The sequence below is a fragment of the Mytilus californianus genome, unplaced genomic scaffold (genome assembly GCF_021869535.1).
Source record: "Mytilus californianus isolate M0D057914Y unplaced genomic scaffold, xbMytCali1.0.p SCAF_1, whole genome shotgun sequence".
In the NCBI taxonomy this organism is placed as follows: domain Eukaryota; kingdom Metazoa; phylum Mollusca; class Bivalvia; order Mytilida; family Mytilidae; genus Mytilus; species Mytilus californianus.
This window is the reverse complement of record NW_026262581.1, coordinates 6469423-6490078: the sequence shown is the minus strand read 5'-3', so window position 1 is coordinate 6490078 and position 20656 is coordinate 6469423. Positions and strand designations below refer to the sequence as shown.

General features: G+C 30.4%; 2 protein-coding genes across 3 annotated transcripts in view; both read left to right on the top strand.

Annotated features, from left to right (window-relative positions):
- Positions 1–6941: 6941 nt before the first annotated feature.
- On the top strand, positions 6942–18015 carry LOC127738671 (uncharacterized). Its single transcript, XM_052250039.1, has 11 exons — positions 6942–7025; positions 8924–9032; positions 9412–9531; positions 10403–10550; positions 11501–11592; positions 14475–14726; positions 15402–15458; positions 15940–16014; positions 16573–16701; positions 17101–17224; positions 17907–18015. Exons 2-11 carry the CDS (start codon positions 8924–8926, stop codon positions 17908–17910), a joined length of 1110 nt encoding a protein of 369 aa, XP_052105999.1. The 5' UTR covers positions 6942–7025; the 3' UTR covers positions 17911–18015.
- LOC127737261 (uncharacterized) overlaps positions 17926–20656 on the top strand; it is a 49787-nt gene continuing 47056 nt past the window's right edge. Inside the window, exons 1-3 of one of the 2 annotated variants that reach the window (XM_052247913.1) lie at positions 17926–18080; positions 19309–19449; positions 20248–20387. In XM_052247913.1, the coding sequence (XP_052103873.1) occupies positions 18059–18080; positions 19309–19449; positions 20248–20387 (303 nt within the window). In that variant the 5' untranslated portion in view covers positions 17926–18058. The remainder of the gene's footprint in view (positions 18081–19308; positions 19450–20247; positions 20388–20656) is intronic. The other variant, XM_052247848.1, reaches the window with a different exon arrangement.

Genomic DNA, 20656 nt, shown 5'->3' with positions numbered 1-20656 from the left:
AAGCGGTATAAGCCAGCAAGATAAAGCAAAAATTGAGCATTCTGATAGATTTTCAGATAAAGATGAAATTAAGTATAGACATGAAAAAGATTTCAATTTTAGTACTCCATTAAAATCATTTGTTACTTTATCTGAAACCTATGATGATTCAGTAAGGGATAAATCTATATTGAAACATCCAGATTATAAAGTAGATAGAAAATTTACTCCAAAAAGATACCAAGAGCCACATTTTAGTAGGAGACCAAGCTATGAATTGTATGATGATAGGGATAGATTAAATAAGAACCAAGGATCAGATTATCTCCCAAACAAGAGATATGTTGATAAGGATACATTTTCAGAGGACTATCAACCCTTAAATAGGTATTCAACTGAAAAATACCCCAGTTATGATTTAAATAGGCATGAAGGGGTTAAGCACACATCTTTTCTTGATAACTTGCCAAACCCTGTTACCTTACATGAAAAACGTATAGTAAGAAGAGAAAAAGAGCCTCAATCATTTGATGGCAAAACTATCGACTGGCAAGACTATTTGATTCATTTTGAACAAGTTGCAGAATGGAATGAATGGAATGATTTAGAAAGAGCTAAACAAATTGTTATGAGTCTAAGAGGTCCTGCCCAGAAAATTTTGAGTACTTTAAGTAAACAAGACCTTGGAAATTATAATAAAATTAAAGAAAGTTTAAATAATAGATTTAATCCTAGAGAAAGAGAAGCCGCATATGTTTGCGAATTTGAAGCAAGGAGACATTCTAAAGATGAAACTGTTTCTGAGTATGGTCAAGCTTTAAGAAGGCTAGGTTACTTGGCTTTTCCAAATGAAAAACAAGATTCTGAAATGATGGAAAAAGTTTTTATAAATAAATTCATTAGAGGATTAAATAACTTGGATTTACAAAAGCATGTCCAGTTCCAACGTGCAAAAACGTTGGATTCTGCAATTTCATACGCAATTGAATATGAAGCATTTATCAATCCTCAAAATAATATGAGAAAGCCAATGCTAACTAGCAATGAAGTCCCCATTCAAGCAATTAAGGATAATAAAAAGGAAAGTACAGAGTTATTAACTCTTGATCAAGTTGCTAAACTAATTGATGAAAAATTAAGTCAACTTAAACATGTTAATACAGAATCTGAAAATAGGAACGGATATTATCAAAATAGGCCTCCTAGGTTTAATAATAGGGGCAGAGGAAGGTATTATAGGAATCAAAATAGCTCGACTGACAGAGTCTGCTATAAATGTAATGAGATAGGACACATTCAGTACTATTGTCCATTGAACAATCAGGGAAACGATTAAAAGCTGATTTAGAGGCCAATACTTCAGCTGTTAAAAATTTAGAAAGGCCACAAACCAAAATTGAAAGTTTGATATCAGATCCAATTAAGAGAGTCCAAATAAATTTAGTGAATCAAAATTGTCTTTTTGCCTTTTGCAAAATTGATGAAATTGATGTTAAATTTCTTGTTGATACTGGATCACCAGTTTCTTTGATTTCTTTTGATACTTTTGAGAAATTAAAACTAAGTTCTCAGTTGATTAGCCTAGATAGTATATTAACAACTGCCAATGGCAATGTTTTAAGTGTTAAAGGCAAATGTATTTTGAATATAGCAATAGGTCCTTTATTAGTTAAACAAGAAGTTATTGTAGCTGATATAAAAGGGTCATCTGGGATCTTAGGAATGAATTTCTTTGAACAAAATGAAATTGATATTCAAATTAAAAGCCAATGCTTAAGTATCAATGGTCAGAGTATTCCTCTTTTTAAAGAAAGTAGTTCCCAGTGTTCACGAATTCAGATAGCTAGGCAAGTTTCAATTCCTGCAAATAGTGAAATGATTATTGAAGCTTCTAAAAGAGATTCATTTGTAGATGGTATTGGCATTATTGAACCATTAGAATGGGTGAAAAGTAAAGGTCTTTTGGTGGCAAAAAGCCTAGTTGATACAGAAAATACAATTTACCTAGCTATCATGAATTTGAATTCAAAATCAGTTAAACTTAAACAAGGTGAACAGATTGCACACTTGATGACAATTGAACAAGTTTTTGATGAGGATAATGCTGAGTCACAAACAGATTCAAAATCTAATGACATATCAGAACAAGTTAATACTTTAAAAGATAATGAATTCCCCGAGCATTTAAAATCTATGTTAGATAAAGTATCATCAGACTTAAAAGATGAAGAGAAGCAAAAACTGTCTTCACTTATCCATGAGTATAAAGATATATTCGTTGGTCCTGATGGTTCTCTTGGGCGAACTGATAGAGTAAAACACTATATAGATACAGGTGATTCAAAACCTGTAAAGATATCCCCACGAAGAGTAGCTTTGAAACAGAGGGATGTACTTGAAGAAGAATTGAAAAAAATGATTGACAAAAATTTGATTGAACCCAGTTGTAGTTCATGGGCAGCACCAGTGTGCCTTGTGAAGAAAAGGGACGGGTCTATTCGATTCTGTGTGGACTTTAGGAAATTAAATGAAAGAACTGTAAAAGACGCCTACCCTTTACCACGTATTGATGACACTCTTGATACCTTGAGCGGCGGAAAGTGGTTCTCATGCGTTGATTTAGCCAGTGGTTATTTTCAGGTAGAGGTTGCTGAAGAAGACAAATACAAAACTGCCTTTTCGACACATAAAGGCTTGTATCAGTTTCTTGTAATGCCGATGGGTTTATGCAACTCTCCCGCTACATTTAGCCGGCTCATGAACCAGGTTTTGGGTGGTTTACAATGGCATCGTTGTCTCTGCTATTTGGATGACGTCATAATTTATGGAAAAGACTTTGAAACAGCTTTTGATAATTTGAAAACCGTATTTCAGTGTTTTAGAGAAGCAAATCTTAAACTGAAACCGAGTAAATGCTCGTTTTTTCAAACAGAAGTCAAATTTTTGGGACACATTGTCTCTGCAGAAGGCATTAAATGCGATTCAGAAAAGATTCAATCCGTTCAGAATTGGCACACACCATCAAATGTCAAAGAGTTACGAAGTTTTTTAGGCTTTGCGGGTTATTACCGCCGTTTCATACCAGATTTTGCAACTATCGCTCATCCTCTGACACAGCTAACTCAAAAGAATAAATCATTTATATGGGATGATAAATGTAAAATCGCGTTTGAGACTTTAAAAGAATGCTTAACAACTGCACCAACATTATCATTTCCAAGTGAAGATGGCGCTTACATACTAGATACAGATGCTAGTCAAACAGGAGTCGGGGCTGTTCTTTCGCAAATCCAGAATGGTGAGGAACATGTCATTGCGTATTCCAGCCGGACTTTAAACAGAGCACAAAAACAGTATTGTACTACAAAGCGTGAACTGCTCGCGGTCATTATTTTTTTGTGCCAATTCAGACATTATTTATATGGCCAAAAATTTACTTTACGTACTGATCATGCGTCGCTCAAGTGGCTCAAAAATTTCAAAAACCCGGAAGGTATGATCGCAAGATGGATTTCTATCATAGACACCTACGACATGGAAATTCAACACCGCAAGGGTTCATTGCATACAAACGCAGATGGTTTATCTCGCACACCAAAACGGAAATGTAAACGAAGCAATTGTCCTGAATGTACCGAAATGAAAACAGATATAGAATATTTTGAAAATGTCAAAACTACGGATTGTATTGATGACTTGAATACCGTCAAGGATGGCCATGCCTCCTGCTTAAGTATTCAATCAGTTATCAATGACACGGAAACTGACGGCAACACTGATAGCGTCAGAGGTTGTCTTGCGACCCATTTAGCTATCAGACCGGTCAATGTCAATACAGAAGAACTTAGTTTTGACATAACATCAAACTGGCTCAGTTATTGGTCGAATTCGCAATTAAGAGAAATGCAAGAGAATGACCAAAATATAAGTTTTATATTGAACAATTTGTTACAATCTGATGAAAAACCCAAAAAGTCCGAAATTCAAAACAAATCAAAAGAAACAAAAATTCTTTATGGGTTATGGGAATCCTTGACCATTCAGAATAACCTGTTATGTAAATTTTTTGAAAGAGAAAATCAGGGGCTTGTTTATCAATTTGTAGCTCCGGAACAGATACGAAATTTCATTTTTCAACAGTTACATTGTACAAAATATTCAGCTCATTTTGGAAGAGGCTCAAGAAACCCGTAAACAATATGTTGAGAAGGGAAAAAAAACAAAATTAGAGGACAAATACTATAATTCAAGGGACGAACATTTGAAGTTTAATTTCGTGAAGAATACACTGACAAGGACAATAATAAAAGCGAAGAAACATTGACATTAGGTGACCAATATTTGTTTATATTCCATATTTTGATACATATTTTTTTTAATATTTTGATACATATTTTGAATTTTCGTATACATATTTATTGAACATTTTTGAGATATTTTTTTTTTATATACAGGTTACATTACGTTTACATATTTCTTCATTATTTTTTTTTAGATAAAATGATGACATTTGATCTTTAAGTGGGGAGGAATGTGGCAATATTGGAATTAAGAGTAATTTATTAGCTCCCTTTTAAGTTTAAGCATATTTACATTTTATATAATTACTAATGTTTACATGAAAACTTTCACCTGTGTTTATGTACACAATAACTGTACTCCTTTTCTAAACCGGTTATTAATAGTTAAAGGTAAGATTGTGTTGGTTAAATTGCAAATCTTATTTTAAGAAAGTACCATTTGTTAAGTCATTTTGTTATTAATTATATACTGAATTCACATTTAATACATTGTCCAGAATTCATACTTTCCTCGAAGGTAATTATCAGTTGTCATTACAGCCATGCTGTTTACTATTACTGTTCTGGACCACTTCGTCTATTAAATGTGTTGGCACTAATTAGGGTTTAAACGTTAGGACTTGGGACTAAAATGGTTCAAATGGTACAATTTAAAAGCCCTACTTAAAGTAATACATTTTCCCCCTTTATTTAACTTCTGTATTGTTGTACAACTTACTGTCATAATATAAGAATATTTATTGTGTATTTTGGTATGAAATAAATATGATAATTTAGGTATTATTTCTTTAAGACTTCCCTTCCTAGAATGCTGGCTTATACTTGTCATAATCATTTCCCGGTCAAGTATTAGCTTTGTCCTCCCAGAGAATTGTCCGTTATGTCGGTTGTTGTAGACACTTGTCCCCTAGTGTGACAAGGTGTCCAGGGCAGAACTGGTCTTCATTGTTTATGTAAAGAACCTGGGTTTATTTGGTTATTTCGTGACTGCGCTAGCATTAAGTAAGAAGGTATCCAGAAAACGTTACTTTTACTTGAATGTCAGATCAGTCCGTTCACAATATCAATTACAAAATTTTTGAAAGTGTTCAATTAAGATTAATACCTATTTGCAAAACTTTTTCCTATATATCGCTAAAAAATTTACAACCATGATATTGGACATTACCACATGCAAATTAAGAAATTAAAACATGAAATATTTCTTTTTACCATTATTAAAGTTACTTATGCTGCACATAAGTGGATATAGCAACCTTCAAGTAAAAATCAGTTTTAAACAATGTATGAAGTTAAGTATTTGCTTTTTAGAAGTTTTATAGACTATTCTTGCATTTTAATAGACTACTAAAAACAAATTGATAAATAATCTGTGTTTGATATTCATTTGAAAAATTATTGCAGATTCATCATTGAAATTAGAAGAGTCTTTGACACAAGATGTATTTGCACTGTTTAAGAGTAATCTACCTTCATTGAAATGTCTTTCTGGTAGATTAAATAAAAATCAGGTTAAAGATCCCTTTTCAAGAAAAGATCAATGTAATCTTCAAACAACAGACAATTTAAGGTAAATGTTTAGAAGAGTGATTTGTCAGGAAAAGTTATTTTGAATTTAGTCCCATAAATGATTTTTGGAGTTCTGGTATCACAACAAAGTTTGTCTTGATTTCTTATAATTTTGATTAAAACTGTTTTCAAAGTTACATAGAATTTCCTCATGTCTACACTTTTTCTGTAACTTATTTTTGCTGATAAACATCCCTATGGTCTTGTAGTGTGCTTACTTTGATTTAAGGAGATTGTGGGTTTAACTCAAAACCTGATCAAACCAAAAGCTTTAAAACTGGTATTGTCTGGGACTCTGCAAAGGACATTTGAGCATTTAGGAGTAAGAACAAAGAGTGATTGGCCTCAAAGTGAGAAAATGTGTCCTGGTGAGAAAAATGTCTTCTTGCAAACTGTTATCTTGTGAGCTAGCATGTTAAAAATCCAGCTCATCATTTTGGCTTAGTACAAATCTGGTTCATGACCATACAAAATTCACCTGAAATTGTACTGAATATGCATGTGATATTTGTATCTGGACATAAAGTTTACCTCAATAAATGAATGATCTAGATGTTAAGGAACACATCAGCGACAACTTTGATTTGAATAAAAATGAAATTGATTGTAAAGCTATAGAAAAATATATTCTTCCAATTTGAGGTAGGAATTTTGTATATGGTATTGCTCATATACCGGTATATTGGACCTTGAGGAAAATATCAACAATCAGAATTTTTTTTCTTGTAACAATTTAACCAATTTAGATTGAGTATGACTCAATATTTTATTGCTAGGAATCAAACTAATGTTGTTATATGAAAGAAATAATTCCTGATAAGTTGCATAACCAGTTAAAATCAAATATGAATGTAAAGGTCATTTTCGAGGAACTGAAATAGCATTGATTTCTTTGATGATCAACCAACCATTTTACTCTCATTAAACACTTTAAATTAACATTGGCCTTTAACATAAATGTGAACACATAAATAAGACTTGACTACTAGAAAAGTTCATAAGAAACTCTAGTGTATAAATTACTTTTTAATCAAGAGGTAAAAAATTAAAATTCTAAAAATTCATTTGAAATTTTTTTCTATCAGGCTAGGTGCACCTATATTAACTACGAAGACAAAAATTGCTGATTGTTTGCAAGAGGGATTTGTCAGAGTTGCAGTAGCTACAGATGATGAAGTGAGTATGGATATGCTACATGTATAATAATAAGGCTATTTCAACTTATATTGGGTTGTTTTCATGTTTTGTTCATGGTCTGGACCTTAGAAAGGGGCTATTAAATTTTTGCAATGTTTATTGTTTACGATTCATGGTTTTGTACAATGTATTTAAATTGACAGTTAAACATGGGTTTCGCAAGCTCTGCATATGGATACTATTTAATTTTTAAACTTTATAAATTGACATATTACTTGGTTTTTGTCGAGCCTTCGACTTTAGTCGAAAAAGCGAGACATAGCGATCCTACATTCCGTCGGCGGCGGCGGCGTCCACAAATATTCACTCTGTGGTTAAAGTTTTTGAAATTTTAATAACTTTCTTAAACTATCCTGGATTTCTACCAAACTTGGACAGAAGCTTGTTTATGATCATAAAATTATATCCAGAAGTAAATTTTATAAAAATAAAATTCCATTTTTTCCGTATTTTACTTATAAATGGACTTAGTTTTTCTGCCGGGAAATATTACATTCACTCTGTGGTTAAAGTTTTTAAAATTTTAATAACTTTCTTAAACTATCCTGGGTTTGTACCAAACTTGGACAGAAGCTTGTTTATGATCATAAGATAGTATCTAGAAGTAAATTTTGTAAAAAAATAAATCCATTTTTTCCTTATTTTACTTTTAAATGGACTTAGATTTTCTGCCAGGAAACAACACATTCGCTCTGTGGTTAAAGTTTTTAAAATTTTAATAACTTTCTTAAACTATTTTGGATTTGTACCAAACTTGGACAGAACCTTGTTTATGATCAAAAGCTAGTATCTAGAAGGAAATTTTGTAAAAAAATAAATCCATTTTTTCCGTATTTTACTTTTAAATGGACTTAGATTTTCTGCCAGGAAACAACATATTCACTCTGTGGTTAAAGTTTTTAAAATTTTAATAACTTTCTTATACTATTTTGGATCTGTACCAAACTTGGACAAAAGCTTGTTTATGATCAAATGCTAGTATCTAGAAGGAAATTTTGTTTTCTTCCAGTTAACATTACATTCAGTCTGCAGTTAAAGTTTTTAAACATTTATTAGATTCATAAACTATCCTGGATTTTTACCAAACTTGGACAGAAGCTTCTTACAACCAAAAGATAGTATCAAGAGGAATATTTTTATTGATTTACTTCCTCATTTTTGTTGAGCCTGCGATTAAAAGAAAAAGTAGGCGAGACACTGGGTTCCGCGGAACCCTTACAAATTTTTTAATGAAGGAAAGATTTGATATTTGGTCTGGAACTGTATAATGTTTAGTTGTAAGTTATAACCAATTTTCAGATCTGACAGCTAGCCACTTTGGTGAAAGCACTGAGCATAGAAATTTACCAAGAACAAGTGGGAATACTTTGCAGGACAATGCATGTAACTTCTTGTTATATCCCATTTCCTTCCCATCCCCTTTCCAAAGGAGGGGATATACTGGTTTACCTCTGTCTGTCCTTCAGTTCAAAGGTCTGTCTGTAACATGTTTCTGTCATATTTTTCTCAGCAAATATAAGTGATAGCTTCTTGATATATGACACCAAGTTTTTCTGGCTATGCCATGCTATATGATAGTTTGATGCTCTACTTTCTGTTTGTCGAAAAACATATATTTGTAAATTGACAAGCTCACATATAAAATTTTCGAATTTGGTCAACAACAGTGATCTTTGTATATTTGGTGATCAAGAATTCATAGTACATCTTGTTACGTCAATAATGTCAATACATAAAATATTTAGCTATTCCCTTTCATTTTGATGTTCACAAAACAGTCAATATATTTTATGTTGATTATGTCTGAAACCTGAATAACATATGATATATTTCAAAATGTTAAAAAAGCAATCATATAAACAGATAATTTATTTCAGATGCTTCTTGAGGAAACTTTGTCACCATTTTCTTCACCAAAAGAGCAGAAAAGATCAGATGAAGCTACACTGTTGAAAGATCTTAATGAAATTCCACATTGCTATCTGGGTAATGTATTAGTACTTTCAGGTCTACAAAGACTAGATTGAAAAAAAATATTTCAATATTTGTTTGATTAGTACATATCAAAGTTTATGAATTCAAAATTATTTTAGATGATTTTACTATTAAGAAAATTGAGACCGAATAGGTATCGCAAAAATAAAATCTTGCCTTTCAAATTTTGATAGCATTTTTTGCATCCAGCACTTACCGGTACTGAAATCTCAATAGTTGATATCCCATTTTTGTCCATTCTTCAAAAGTTGCAATGATATATGCAAGCAAAAATTCTGGAGTTGACAGTAAATTTTAAATACTTTTTTTTGTGTCAATATTAAACTACCATGAATTACATGTATATGATACTGTTTCTTGTTTATTTCAGAATCTGGTAAAATATCTCTACCAGCTGAAACCCCAGATATAAATATGTGCAGAGAAAAACTTCAGAAAGAAAAAAGTGAAATAAATAAGGAAGATATTTTCTTAAACATGAATAAGATTGGTAAGTTTGAATCACTGAATATTATTAGTACTTGTTGTATAGGAAAAAGTTATGGAATAATACTAAAGAAAATGTACCAAAAAAAGACATAATATTTAAAAACACTATTTTCTACCATTAAAAAAATAATTGAAATGTTATTTTATGATTAGAAATGTATACAAAAAACACAAAGTGACATGCCTGTCCAAAATCTCATTGTATCTTAAGAAAAAAACTATAAATTACAATTTCTTAATTATTTTCTGAAAAAAAACCCCATAAAATTGATCACAAAATTATTTTCACAAACAGAATCAATGCCCATTTGAAAACTGGGTTGAATCCAATTAGAAGCTTAATATTATATTGTTCACTCATGATCATAAAATTTCTTCTCAGTAGTTTCATAGTTTCACTCAGCAATTTCAGCCTCTGGAGAGAGTTGTTGTATTTGACAAGACTTGACTCAGGTGTTAAGAGGATAAATTATAGCTCATATTATGAATAAAGTTTGTAACAATTTACATCTTATAAGAATCAAAATATTTGTAATTATTAATTAGGCTATACTTTTTTGCCTATATTTATTTTATTTGATATAGCTTAGGCTCTTCTTTCTTGTAAACAACCAGGCTCGTAAAATATTCATGTTATAGAAAAGGTACAGTTTAATGTCTTTTTGTTGTAGCCTAGTCCTTGTTTATATAGCCAATGGTCTTATATTGCCTATCCTAAAATGATACAGAAAAGTATAGCCTAATTAGTAATTACAAATATTTTGATTCTTATAAGATGTAAATTGTTACAAATTTGTTACTAGTTTTGAAAGTTCACAAGTTTGTCATTTTAAATAAAATTCAAATATATCACCAGTCATTTTCATTTTTAGGAGATACAGAGGAAGATTTTGAACTGAAAGCATTATTGGATAGTCCACTCATCATAAACAAATGTAACATAGATGATGACAATTTGCAGATAAAATCAATACTTCATACATTACCTAAGCTTCAGGTTCATGAAAGTGATACAAATGGGTATGTATTTCAATATTTCAATTGTTTTCTACTGTTTATGAATGTTAGTGCTGATAACCTTCATTTGATATGCTTCTGACAACAAAAGTTTTGGAAGACAAATACAAAAAAAATATTGTGAGCTTCAAAACAAGCTTTTAAATAGAAGAACAATGAATGTAGGGTATCCACCATGACACAAAATCGGTACACGCATAGCAAAAAACAAACACACAAAAAGCAAAGGAACAGCGCTTTAATTGCTGTTCTTCATCTCAAAGTCATAGTGAGGCCTTAAGACTGACTTAATTTGTAGATATAGGTGTCAGACCACCAATTCACCCAATTCAATTTAGAACGTATGTAAAAGTAGCCCTACTCTGACAAAAAATAGTGCTTTTGATGTCATTACTTACTTAAACTAACCAACAAATTTGCAGAAATGAAACTTTTGGTGAAAGAGAAATATATTTAGACCATTTTAAGCCAAAATTTACTTGTCTATGAGTTTGCATTTAAAATTGAGGATTAATGTGCTCCATAGTATACTAATTTAAGATTTTCAGAAAACCAAGGGTTAATTTTAGTAGTACTTGGCTTCCGAAAAGGCAGCTGTTCGTTATAAGACTTTTACACATGGGTTGAAAATTGGCATGTAGAAAGGTGATACCTGTACAATTCAGGATATACCTGGTTTCTATGAAGTTAAACTTAAGGTAAAATATTTAAAAATCTGTGAAAATTGCAAAATTTGGTTGAATAGATAGGGATTTTGAATTGGTGGTCTGTTTTAATTATTTCCTTGGTTTACACTTCATTAGACCATGCTGCCCTACCTTCTTTCGTTAGCTTAGTAAATGCTGTGTCAATTTCACTGTAATATATTCACGCAGTCATAGAATTTTTTTAATTCATCATAAAGTTAGTTTGCTTTAACTTTGATATTTCCATGTTTTACTGTAATTTTTTAGGTTCCTTAAACCAGCTGAGATTGATTTAATCAAAGAAAGAATATGGCAGAAAGAGAAATACTTCAGTGATATTTTATCTATGAGAATTACAGGTAATTAATCTTTTTAGAATATTATTTCTTTTACTTAGAATATCAAAACTTCCTCGTTTTACTTGAATTAAAATGTGTTCTTTCTTTTAAAAGAGAAAGTGAAGTTTTTCTAGCTTTTCCTGGGTTTTTTTTCTGAAATGATATTGATTATCAAAGTAGCCTTTTAAAACCATGAGAATCTTCCTACAAACCTAGGGTGTATTATTATTCATTGAGTACAATTTTTTGGTAAATTTCGTGGTTATAAGGTACCAAAAATTCCAGTGTTAAACCAAATTCAAGTTTCCTATAGACTTATATGCAGAATTTGTTAAAACCAAGAAATCAAGTATCCATTAAAATACTTAATTTTCGTAAATATATGAAAATTGGTATTAAAAGAAAATAAATGAATCCACAGTATTCGAAATAATAAAACATTAAGACATCACAATTAGTTATATATAGATTCTTACATTGATACCAGTGGATAATCGGATTTATCCAATCTCGATAGTTAAATTATCAATTTTAAAGTCCGAGCCTTGGCGAGGACTTTAAAATTTATAATTTAACTATCGAGATTTGATAAATCCGATAATCCACCAGTAACTATGTAAGAATCTGTTTCTCTAATGATTAAAAAATAAATTTTCTTTTTTTGTTTAAACGAAAATCCCCTTCGTGTGCCTTTCACATTCCACGAAGTTGTCAATTTCATTAACACCTGTTAGCATATTTTGATTCATCCAGTTAGCTAAAAAGGTTATGACCAATGATCTTTTGAGATCACCAGCAACCACACGTTGAAGTGTTTTTATACAATGGGTTCGGAAAGGGATAAATTTCCATAGAATTAGAGAATCCCTTTTATAGAGTTATTTGATAGTAAGACAGTGGAATAGATAATGAAACTCACTCATTTTACATAGTCACAACAAAGTTGTGTCTGTATTATTGCAAATGTGTTTTTCAGACATTGATGGCGATTTAATTGCTTTGTTCATTTTAAAATTCCACTTACAAATTGTCATCTGATTTTGATACAGAAGATAAATTATTTTTCTTATATTTTTTTTTTGTGTTTAACTCTCGCTAATTTTAATCTTATTGGTTATATTTCAAGGCATTAAAATCAGTACATTATGTATTTGCTGTTGTGTAAATGAAAAATTTCAGGCAGAATTGCACAAAACATTTATTTCCAGCACAGCTAAATCAATCTCCAAATCAAATTCTGAACATTATAAATAGTGTATGACGACTCTCTTTAGACCTGTCTTTTTCCAGAAAAATTTGGTTCATAAGATAAGATGAGAATTTTATTAATCTAATCAAGAACCCATAAAGGGCATCATTTCACAACAACAATATGCACAATATGATTGGAAAAAAGAAAAAAACAAATCAGAGCCTAACACATCATGTGTCTTATATAACTATTACAACATATCTCATAATAATCACATATCATTTATACATTTTGTTTCCACCTGGATCTTATTTCTAAACACTGAATAATATAATTTCCCATGCACATAAGAGTTGGTAAATGCTCATATGTGAACAGCCAGAAATATTTTTTATCCATGGGTTATTCTTTAAAATTAGTACAAAAACTGTTTACTTTATCCAATAATAATTTTCTCTGTTGGTTATATAAAGGACAACTTACTGTAAAATGGGTCTCATCTTCAATATAATTTGATCCATGTAATAAGCAGTGATGACATAGTAGCTGAGTTCTCTCTATGTATTTTTTTTTACTATATCTATCTTTCTCAATTCTAAGATCATGAGCACTTATTCTCATTTTACATATAGCTCTTCTAATATTAAAATCTTTAATTGATAAATAAGCCTCCTTTACAAAGTCAGTCTTGAGGTTGAAATAATTTTCTAATTTACTATTACCTTGTGATAAGGTATCAGATCTTTTGACCAACCAAAATGTTTTAAAACTGTTACAAAGTTTACATTTTACCAATTTAATTAATTTATTGAGCTTTTTATTCAAATTTTGTATATCAAGTGATTGGAGTACATATCTCATAGATGAATACCAACAATTAATGTTTCCTGCATCTAAAATTTTATTACAAACATAAGCATCATAAAGTAACCCATCGTCCAATTTGTTAAGCCTGTGTAAATATTTTACCATAGATATAATGACAGAAAAATAAAGAGGAAATCTTGCAACCTCTGATAACACTGTCAAATTTGAGGCTTTTTTTATTTACACCAAGAATATACTTTAGATATCTGAAATGTGATTTTTCCAAATAATCATTTATGTAAATTAATTCAAATAGATAATCACTTTTTTTCTTACAAGCAGCAGAGTTAATCTTAAAAGTACCCCAAATTTCACTACAATATAATAAAATTGGCTTAATTGTATGATCATATAAATGAATTGCAGTATCAATACTTGGATTACAAGCTGACATGGATTTTTGTAATTTAAATTTTGCCTTTATGGACTTTTTGAATAGCTCTTCTTTCCCCTGCTGAAAAAGACCACTAGAAGTAAAGACTATCCCTAAATATTTATATCTGTTAACACATTCTATAGCCTCATTATCTAAACAAAGCGATTCCTTCAAAAATTTACTAGGCTTGTTAAAAATTAAAACTTTTGTTTTGGACATAACACTTAAATTAGTATAAATATTGTACTGACTCCAAACTGAAAATTTCTAAAATATAAGACTGATACAAACAACCTAAGTTAGATGAAGGATATTTTCATAGCAGAAATTATGGCATTTTTAAAAATTTTTAATACTCTTTTCTGTCTCAGTTTTATAATATTTAGAAAAATCCACACGAAAATTCATATATGTAAACAATAAGTTGTAGGGAAACTTTCTTGTATTTTCTTTATGTTTTTATTATAGAACCAGAAATCCAAGTTCCTATAGTTTCCTACATGTCTCTTCAAACAGTCATTCAACAGCAAAAATTAGTGAAGGAGGATCATATTGGTGAAACTGAACTGTCACTTAGCTGGGATCCAGTTGGAAATAGTGCTTGCAACATTGAGAAAACCTTGAGCACCACAGAGAAAATTGATCTAACAGTGAAAGAAAATATTTATTCTGAAGTTTTTCAAATTAAATTTGAGAAATTTCAGTACTCTGATATGCATTGTATGTATGTTTTATTTTATTTATTAAGAAAATGCACATTGCATCATTTTTAACCTAAATAAATGTTGCTTCAAGACAGCTTCCAATAGTTATCAACAAGTAGAAGTGGGACATGTCCTAGCATTCAGCATTCACAAATGTTTGATTGTTGTAAAATCGTATTACAAAAATACTGAACTCAAAGGCAAATTAAAATAAGGGGGAAGTCCACAAAAACTGACAAAATCAAACATTATCAGCCAATGAAACGAGTAGAAAATAACTGCCATATTCCTGACTTGGTACAAGCATTTTCCAAAGAAAAGTTTGGGTTAAAAAAGGTATATATGTTTTGTTTTGTGAGCAACTTGCAGTTGCAGATCTTTTAAAATTTCTCCAAGTAAGTTAAGGCTTCCAATATTGTTCAATGAAATTTTTTAGTAAAAATAAGGATTTTGGGTCCAAGTAGGGATCATGCTTTTTGATTGTCAAAGAGCCTTCCTAACTGGAATTTCAAGTGTGAGAAGCAGATTAGGTAATTTAGTAATTGAGAGTTAGTTTAGCTACAAATGTACCAGGATTTATTATACAATTTGTTGAACTGACTTCCTTGATATAAGGGAAAATGTTAATTAGATGTATGTTTAATTGTTGCATTTCAACTTGATTTCAATTTTAATATGATAAATATTTTAGGTGTGAATGATGATGTTATTGAAGTGTCCAATACCAACAACATATCAGATATGAAAAGTAGGTAAACACATCTGATGATCAAGAATAATGGTCTAAGTTGAAAAGTGTAATATTTGAACAAATAGCTTTTGTTATTTCTGCATAAAATATTATATTCGTAACATGGGTTATAATCTTTTTCTATTTTTGGTATGTCTGAAGGGGAGATAATTACTGTTATATTTTCTTTCCTCCAAAAGCAATTATAATTTACATCTACATGCAGAGGGTATAATGTTTTTGTTGATGTTTGTTTAAATTATGTATATTATATATGAGAACTATGTGAAATAATAGGAATTCAATTGATTCACCAAATTCACAGGAATGCCATTTTTACATTATGGATAATAGTTATTTAGACACTTGATTATTTTATCAAAAATTGTAATATTCCAAAGTCCAATGTTTTTTATTGTGTGATAGAAAGTGGATTTTCTGATATGTTCCATTTTATTGTTTACTTGTATTCAAGATAATGAAGTCTTGTTTATTTTAGATGATGAAGAAGTTGAATCAGAATCAATAGTAAATCAGCCAATGATGGTTTCTTCCTTTGAAACTGTGAAAGAAGGTAAACATGTGTTGTTTTTATTCACCTGATAAAACATTTTTTGTAACCAAATTTCTTGCAAGCAACTAGTTCTATTTTACTTTGCAAGGTATTGAAACCAAAAATTATTCATGTTGAAATCAGTTAATATTAAGTAAAGCTCACTTGAATAGAGCTGTTGATTTTAACAGGATGTCACACTTTTGCATGCCTAATGAATTAAAAATTTTCATCACACATTTCTTTAATACTAATAAACAAAATGACTTCATATTTGGTCAGGAGCTCAATAGTGAAGAGTTGAAATGTGTTTGAACCGATTTCAGATCTGTTAGAGTAGGACAGTCAGACACCTACTTCTTGTTTTCTGATACTTTGAATTACAATTGAGGTATGCTCACGCATTCTCATTGTTTCAATATTATCATATGAAAAATTACCAATAATCTTGTTTTTTTTCAATCTAAATTATTATAAAAAAGCTATGATATTCCAGAAATTGTGAAATGCTTATAACTTAATTGTTAGAAGTGAATATTGAAAAAATTATCTTCAAGAGAAAAATTTTATACATCACAGTAACCCAAGATGTAGTCTCTGCAAATGAAGAAGACTTTGGTTTCAGTCAAATTGATGATTTCTTTACTTTACGTATTGGAGCAAAGCCACAGCAACAGAAAAAATCAATCACCAGTAGGTTGACAGCAGGTATTTCAAATATTTCATTTCATTAAGAGAACACATATGAGATAGTGAAAAAAGAAAAATATGAGATTTTGCATTCAATAAAAAATGTATGATTTAGATTGATAGTATTTGGTATGATTTGTATTATTTGAAGTTATGAAACCTGTAGGGAGAATTTTTGGAGCTTGATTTTACTCATATTCATGCAATGACAGTTATGACCTTATAATTGTTGATAATCTTTTTTTTTGTTAATCTTCAGTTATGGTACTATTTTCATGATTATGAACACTAAGCTCATTGTTAATCCCTAATTAAGTGTTGATCTGACTTTTCCAGCAGAATTTTAACACAACTTAAAATTAAAATCATACATAATCTCAAGAATAATCTGTGAAAAAATTTGTTTTATATTAATAGATGCTGTGAAACCCAACCCTGAAAGTGGTTGTGTGGATAGGAAAAGACCAGTAGATAACAACAAGATATGGTCTGATATTATAACTGTTCAACTGGGAGGTATATCTCAAATTGTTGCTTTCTGGTTTGTATTTTCATTGTTTTTACTTATTTATTTATTTGTTTTATATTTATTTTATTGATATCATGTTAATTTTATTTTTGTTTCAATTGAATTGAAGTTGATATATGTCTTGCATTATTTTGAACGATTGAGCCCAATTTTTCTAATGCATTGTGTTCATTTTGATCTCACTTGGCTCTTATGGATCGTGTGAGCTTTTACCATCACTGCCTGTATTCATCTACCATTCTTTTCCTTTGCCCCTGCTGTATGTAAACATTTATATTCTTCTCAAACTTGCTGAAATTGAATTAAACCTAGCAGGAATATTATATTGAATATAATAATAAGATGGGGTATGACTGCCAATAAGACAACTCTCCACCAGAGACCAAATGAAGTAGAAGTTAACAACTATAGCTCACCACAAGGCCTTCAACAATGAGCAAAACCCATACTGCATCGTCAGCTATAAAATGCCCCGAAATGACTAATGTAAACCAATTAAAGACCTGTTTACCAAAAAAAAAACATTTAGATAGTTTTCTTGGTTGATCAGTGTTCAGCTTTTCTTCTCTGACCCTTCAATTCTAGATATTTTAATGCAGAAAGTGAGTTACATTAATGGAAATCATTTCCTATTAAGGATTTGTTTCTATAATAACTCAGCAGTTAAATAATTTTTTTATGAAATTTTTTTCAGGTGAATTTGAAAATATTGTAAGTGCTATTGATGAAAAGATCTGTTACCTACTATCATCTTTGAAGACTGCTGGTGATCATTTACAGAACCAAGATTCATCATCCTTAAATACAGATTATACAAGATTTTTATTGAAGCAAAAGGAGAAACAAATGACAGATTCAAAAGACACAGGTATTGATGTCATGAAATAAAAGTTCCTTCTTAATATAAGTTCCAAATGGAAGAAATATTGTGTAATATTATTTCCACTTGAACAGATATTGCAGTGTTTGTTCCTATGGAATTGTTTATAACAAAGTTTCTAGGAGAAGGTCTTTTTATAGGCAGAACAAATACACATTGACATTTATATGATATGGTTTAGGATTGTTGCATTTTTATTGAACAAAGTATCAAGAATTTATACTTCTTTATAATATTTGAAAAATATTCTTTATCTTTAACAAATGATTGATAAAGACATCTACAAGGTGTACAGTGATATCTTACATTGGGGTTTGGTATTGTGGTTACAAAAAACAAATGATGGGATAATTCACATCACATAAGGATATGTAAAATAATCTGGTTCTCATATACTTAGTTTTTTTTTAAATGTGTTGTCAGATATTTATTACAACATTTGTTAAGACTTCATTCTACAAGACATTATGCACACACTCATATTTTACCCTGTAAAGATGAACATTTTCAAACCACCAAACTGGTCTTTGTATATTTCTTGTTTTTAATTATAAGTCATTTTAATCAACATTGTCAGAGAACCAGAGGAATTCTTTTTCAAGAAATTAGAAAGGTTCCTGACAAAAACACTTGATACAAAGAAAATACATAAAAAGTAAAAGTAAGCTAAAAATCAGAGCACTTTGAAGTTTTATGAAGAAATTCATCTTGATAACTGGAGTTCCTTTTAATTTCATACTATATCTTTTTATCTAAAGATAATTACAGTCCATCAAAACAGTTATGGTTAACAATATAATTTTGAAATTAATCAGAGACTTTGTTGAAAGAGCAAATGTTGAAATTAAGATAGCAATACTTTAACATACAAAATATTTACTATATTTTTATGCCCCTCCTAGGGTCATTATGTTTTTCGGTTTGTGTGTCCGTTCGTCCGTCTGTTTGTCAGTCTGTCCCACTTCAGGTTAAAGTTTTTGGTCAAGGTAGATTTTGATGAAGTTGAAGTCCAATCAACTTGAAACTTGGTACACATGTTCCCTATGGTATGAACTTTTTAATTTTAATGCCAAATTAGAGTTTTGACCCTAATTTCACGGTCCACTAAACAAACAAAATGATAGTGTGAGTGGGGCATCCGTGTACTATGGACACATTCTTGCTTTATCTTATGATAAATCCATCAAAACAGTTATGGTTAAAAATATAATTTTAGAATATATGAAAGAGACCTACAGGACAACTGTTTGCTTGCATGCTTTGTGTGGAGCTAGAGATGTTTTAATACATTACTGTTTAGAGTCCGCAATAGCTCACCTCCAAGCTGCTGAAGATAAGCACAAGTCATACTTGACAGGTATGTAGAGTTCTGACAATATGAAAATTGCTGTCATGGGGGATTAATTTCATCTATTCTTATGAATATTTCCTTTTTTTAGTTCAAACAACTATATTTTTCTAAGAACTAAAAACCTTCAAAAGCAATATTTGGACCAAAAGCTGTTTTTTAATGCCCCCGCATCAGTGAAGGGTGACCCTTGTCCGTCTGTATGTATGTACATCCTAAAACAGTTTTTCTATTCCCTTACTTTAGTTTGCCTCAACCAAATGTTATGAAACTTGTACACAATGCTTATTACCACAAAACACAGGTCAAATCCGAATTTGGGTAGCGTCACTTTTACTGATCTAGAGTTATACCCTTTATAAATGGCAAAATTGCGGAATTTTTTGTTTCTGTTCTTCAACTTTAGTTTGCCTCAACCAAATGTTATGAAACTTATACACAATGATTATTGCCATAAAACACAGATCAAATTCGAATTTTGGTGCCATAAAGACACATTCTCCATTTATTTCTGGTTAAATTAACGTTTTTAAGTACATGTACTTCTGGCATTGAAAAATAGTTCACTGCTTTCATTAATGATAAAAAAAGATGTTGAAAAATAGCCCAAATGATTTACTAGTACATGTAACAAACTCAATGTTTTTGCTTCAGGTTTGGTCATACACTCTCATTAAGGTATACCACACATCACTTAATTTGGGGTCATATTTGAATGGTGTGGAAAATGCATCACCATTTTTCTTCACACCATCTTTTGTAATTTTATCTTCCAAAATATTATATTTGTATTTTTATGTCTAAAAGGTGGGATAGAAGATATCAGACAGAAACTGTTCAAGCTGAGTTGTAATTTTCAACAAAATAACATCTATCATCCAAAAATTATCGCAACCTGTAAAGAAGTAGAAAAATGTTTCCAGTTCAGATATAATACAGAGAAAAAGGTATGGAAAATTTTTGACTTTAACGTAAATAAATAAATTATATGAAAAAAACCATTTACAAAATTGGCAGAATGTAAACGGGTATGGATATGAAATATGTAATAATTGCCATAGACGAATCTGGAATTGCAGTATTAGACTGTTTGTTACAGTATTAATACACATCTACCCATTCCCTAAAGATTACCGTAATTATATCCCACTCCAAAGAAAGGGGTATACTTGTTAACCTCTGACCATCTGTCTGTAATTCATTTCTGTCACTATAC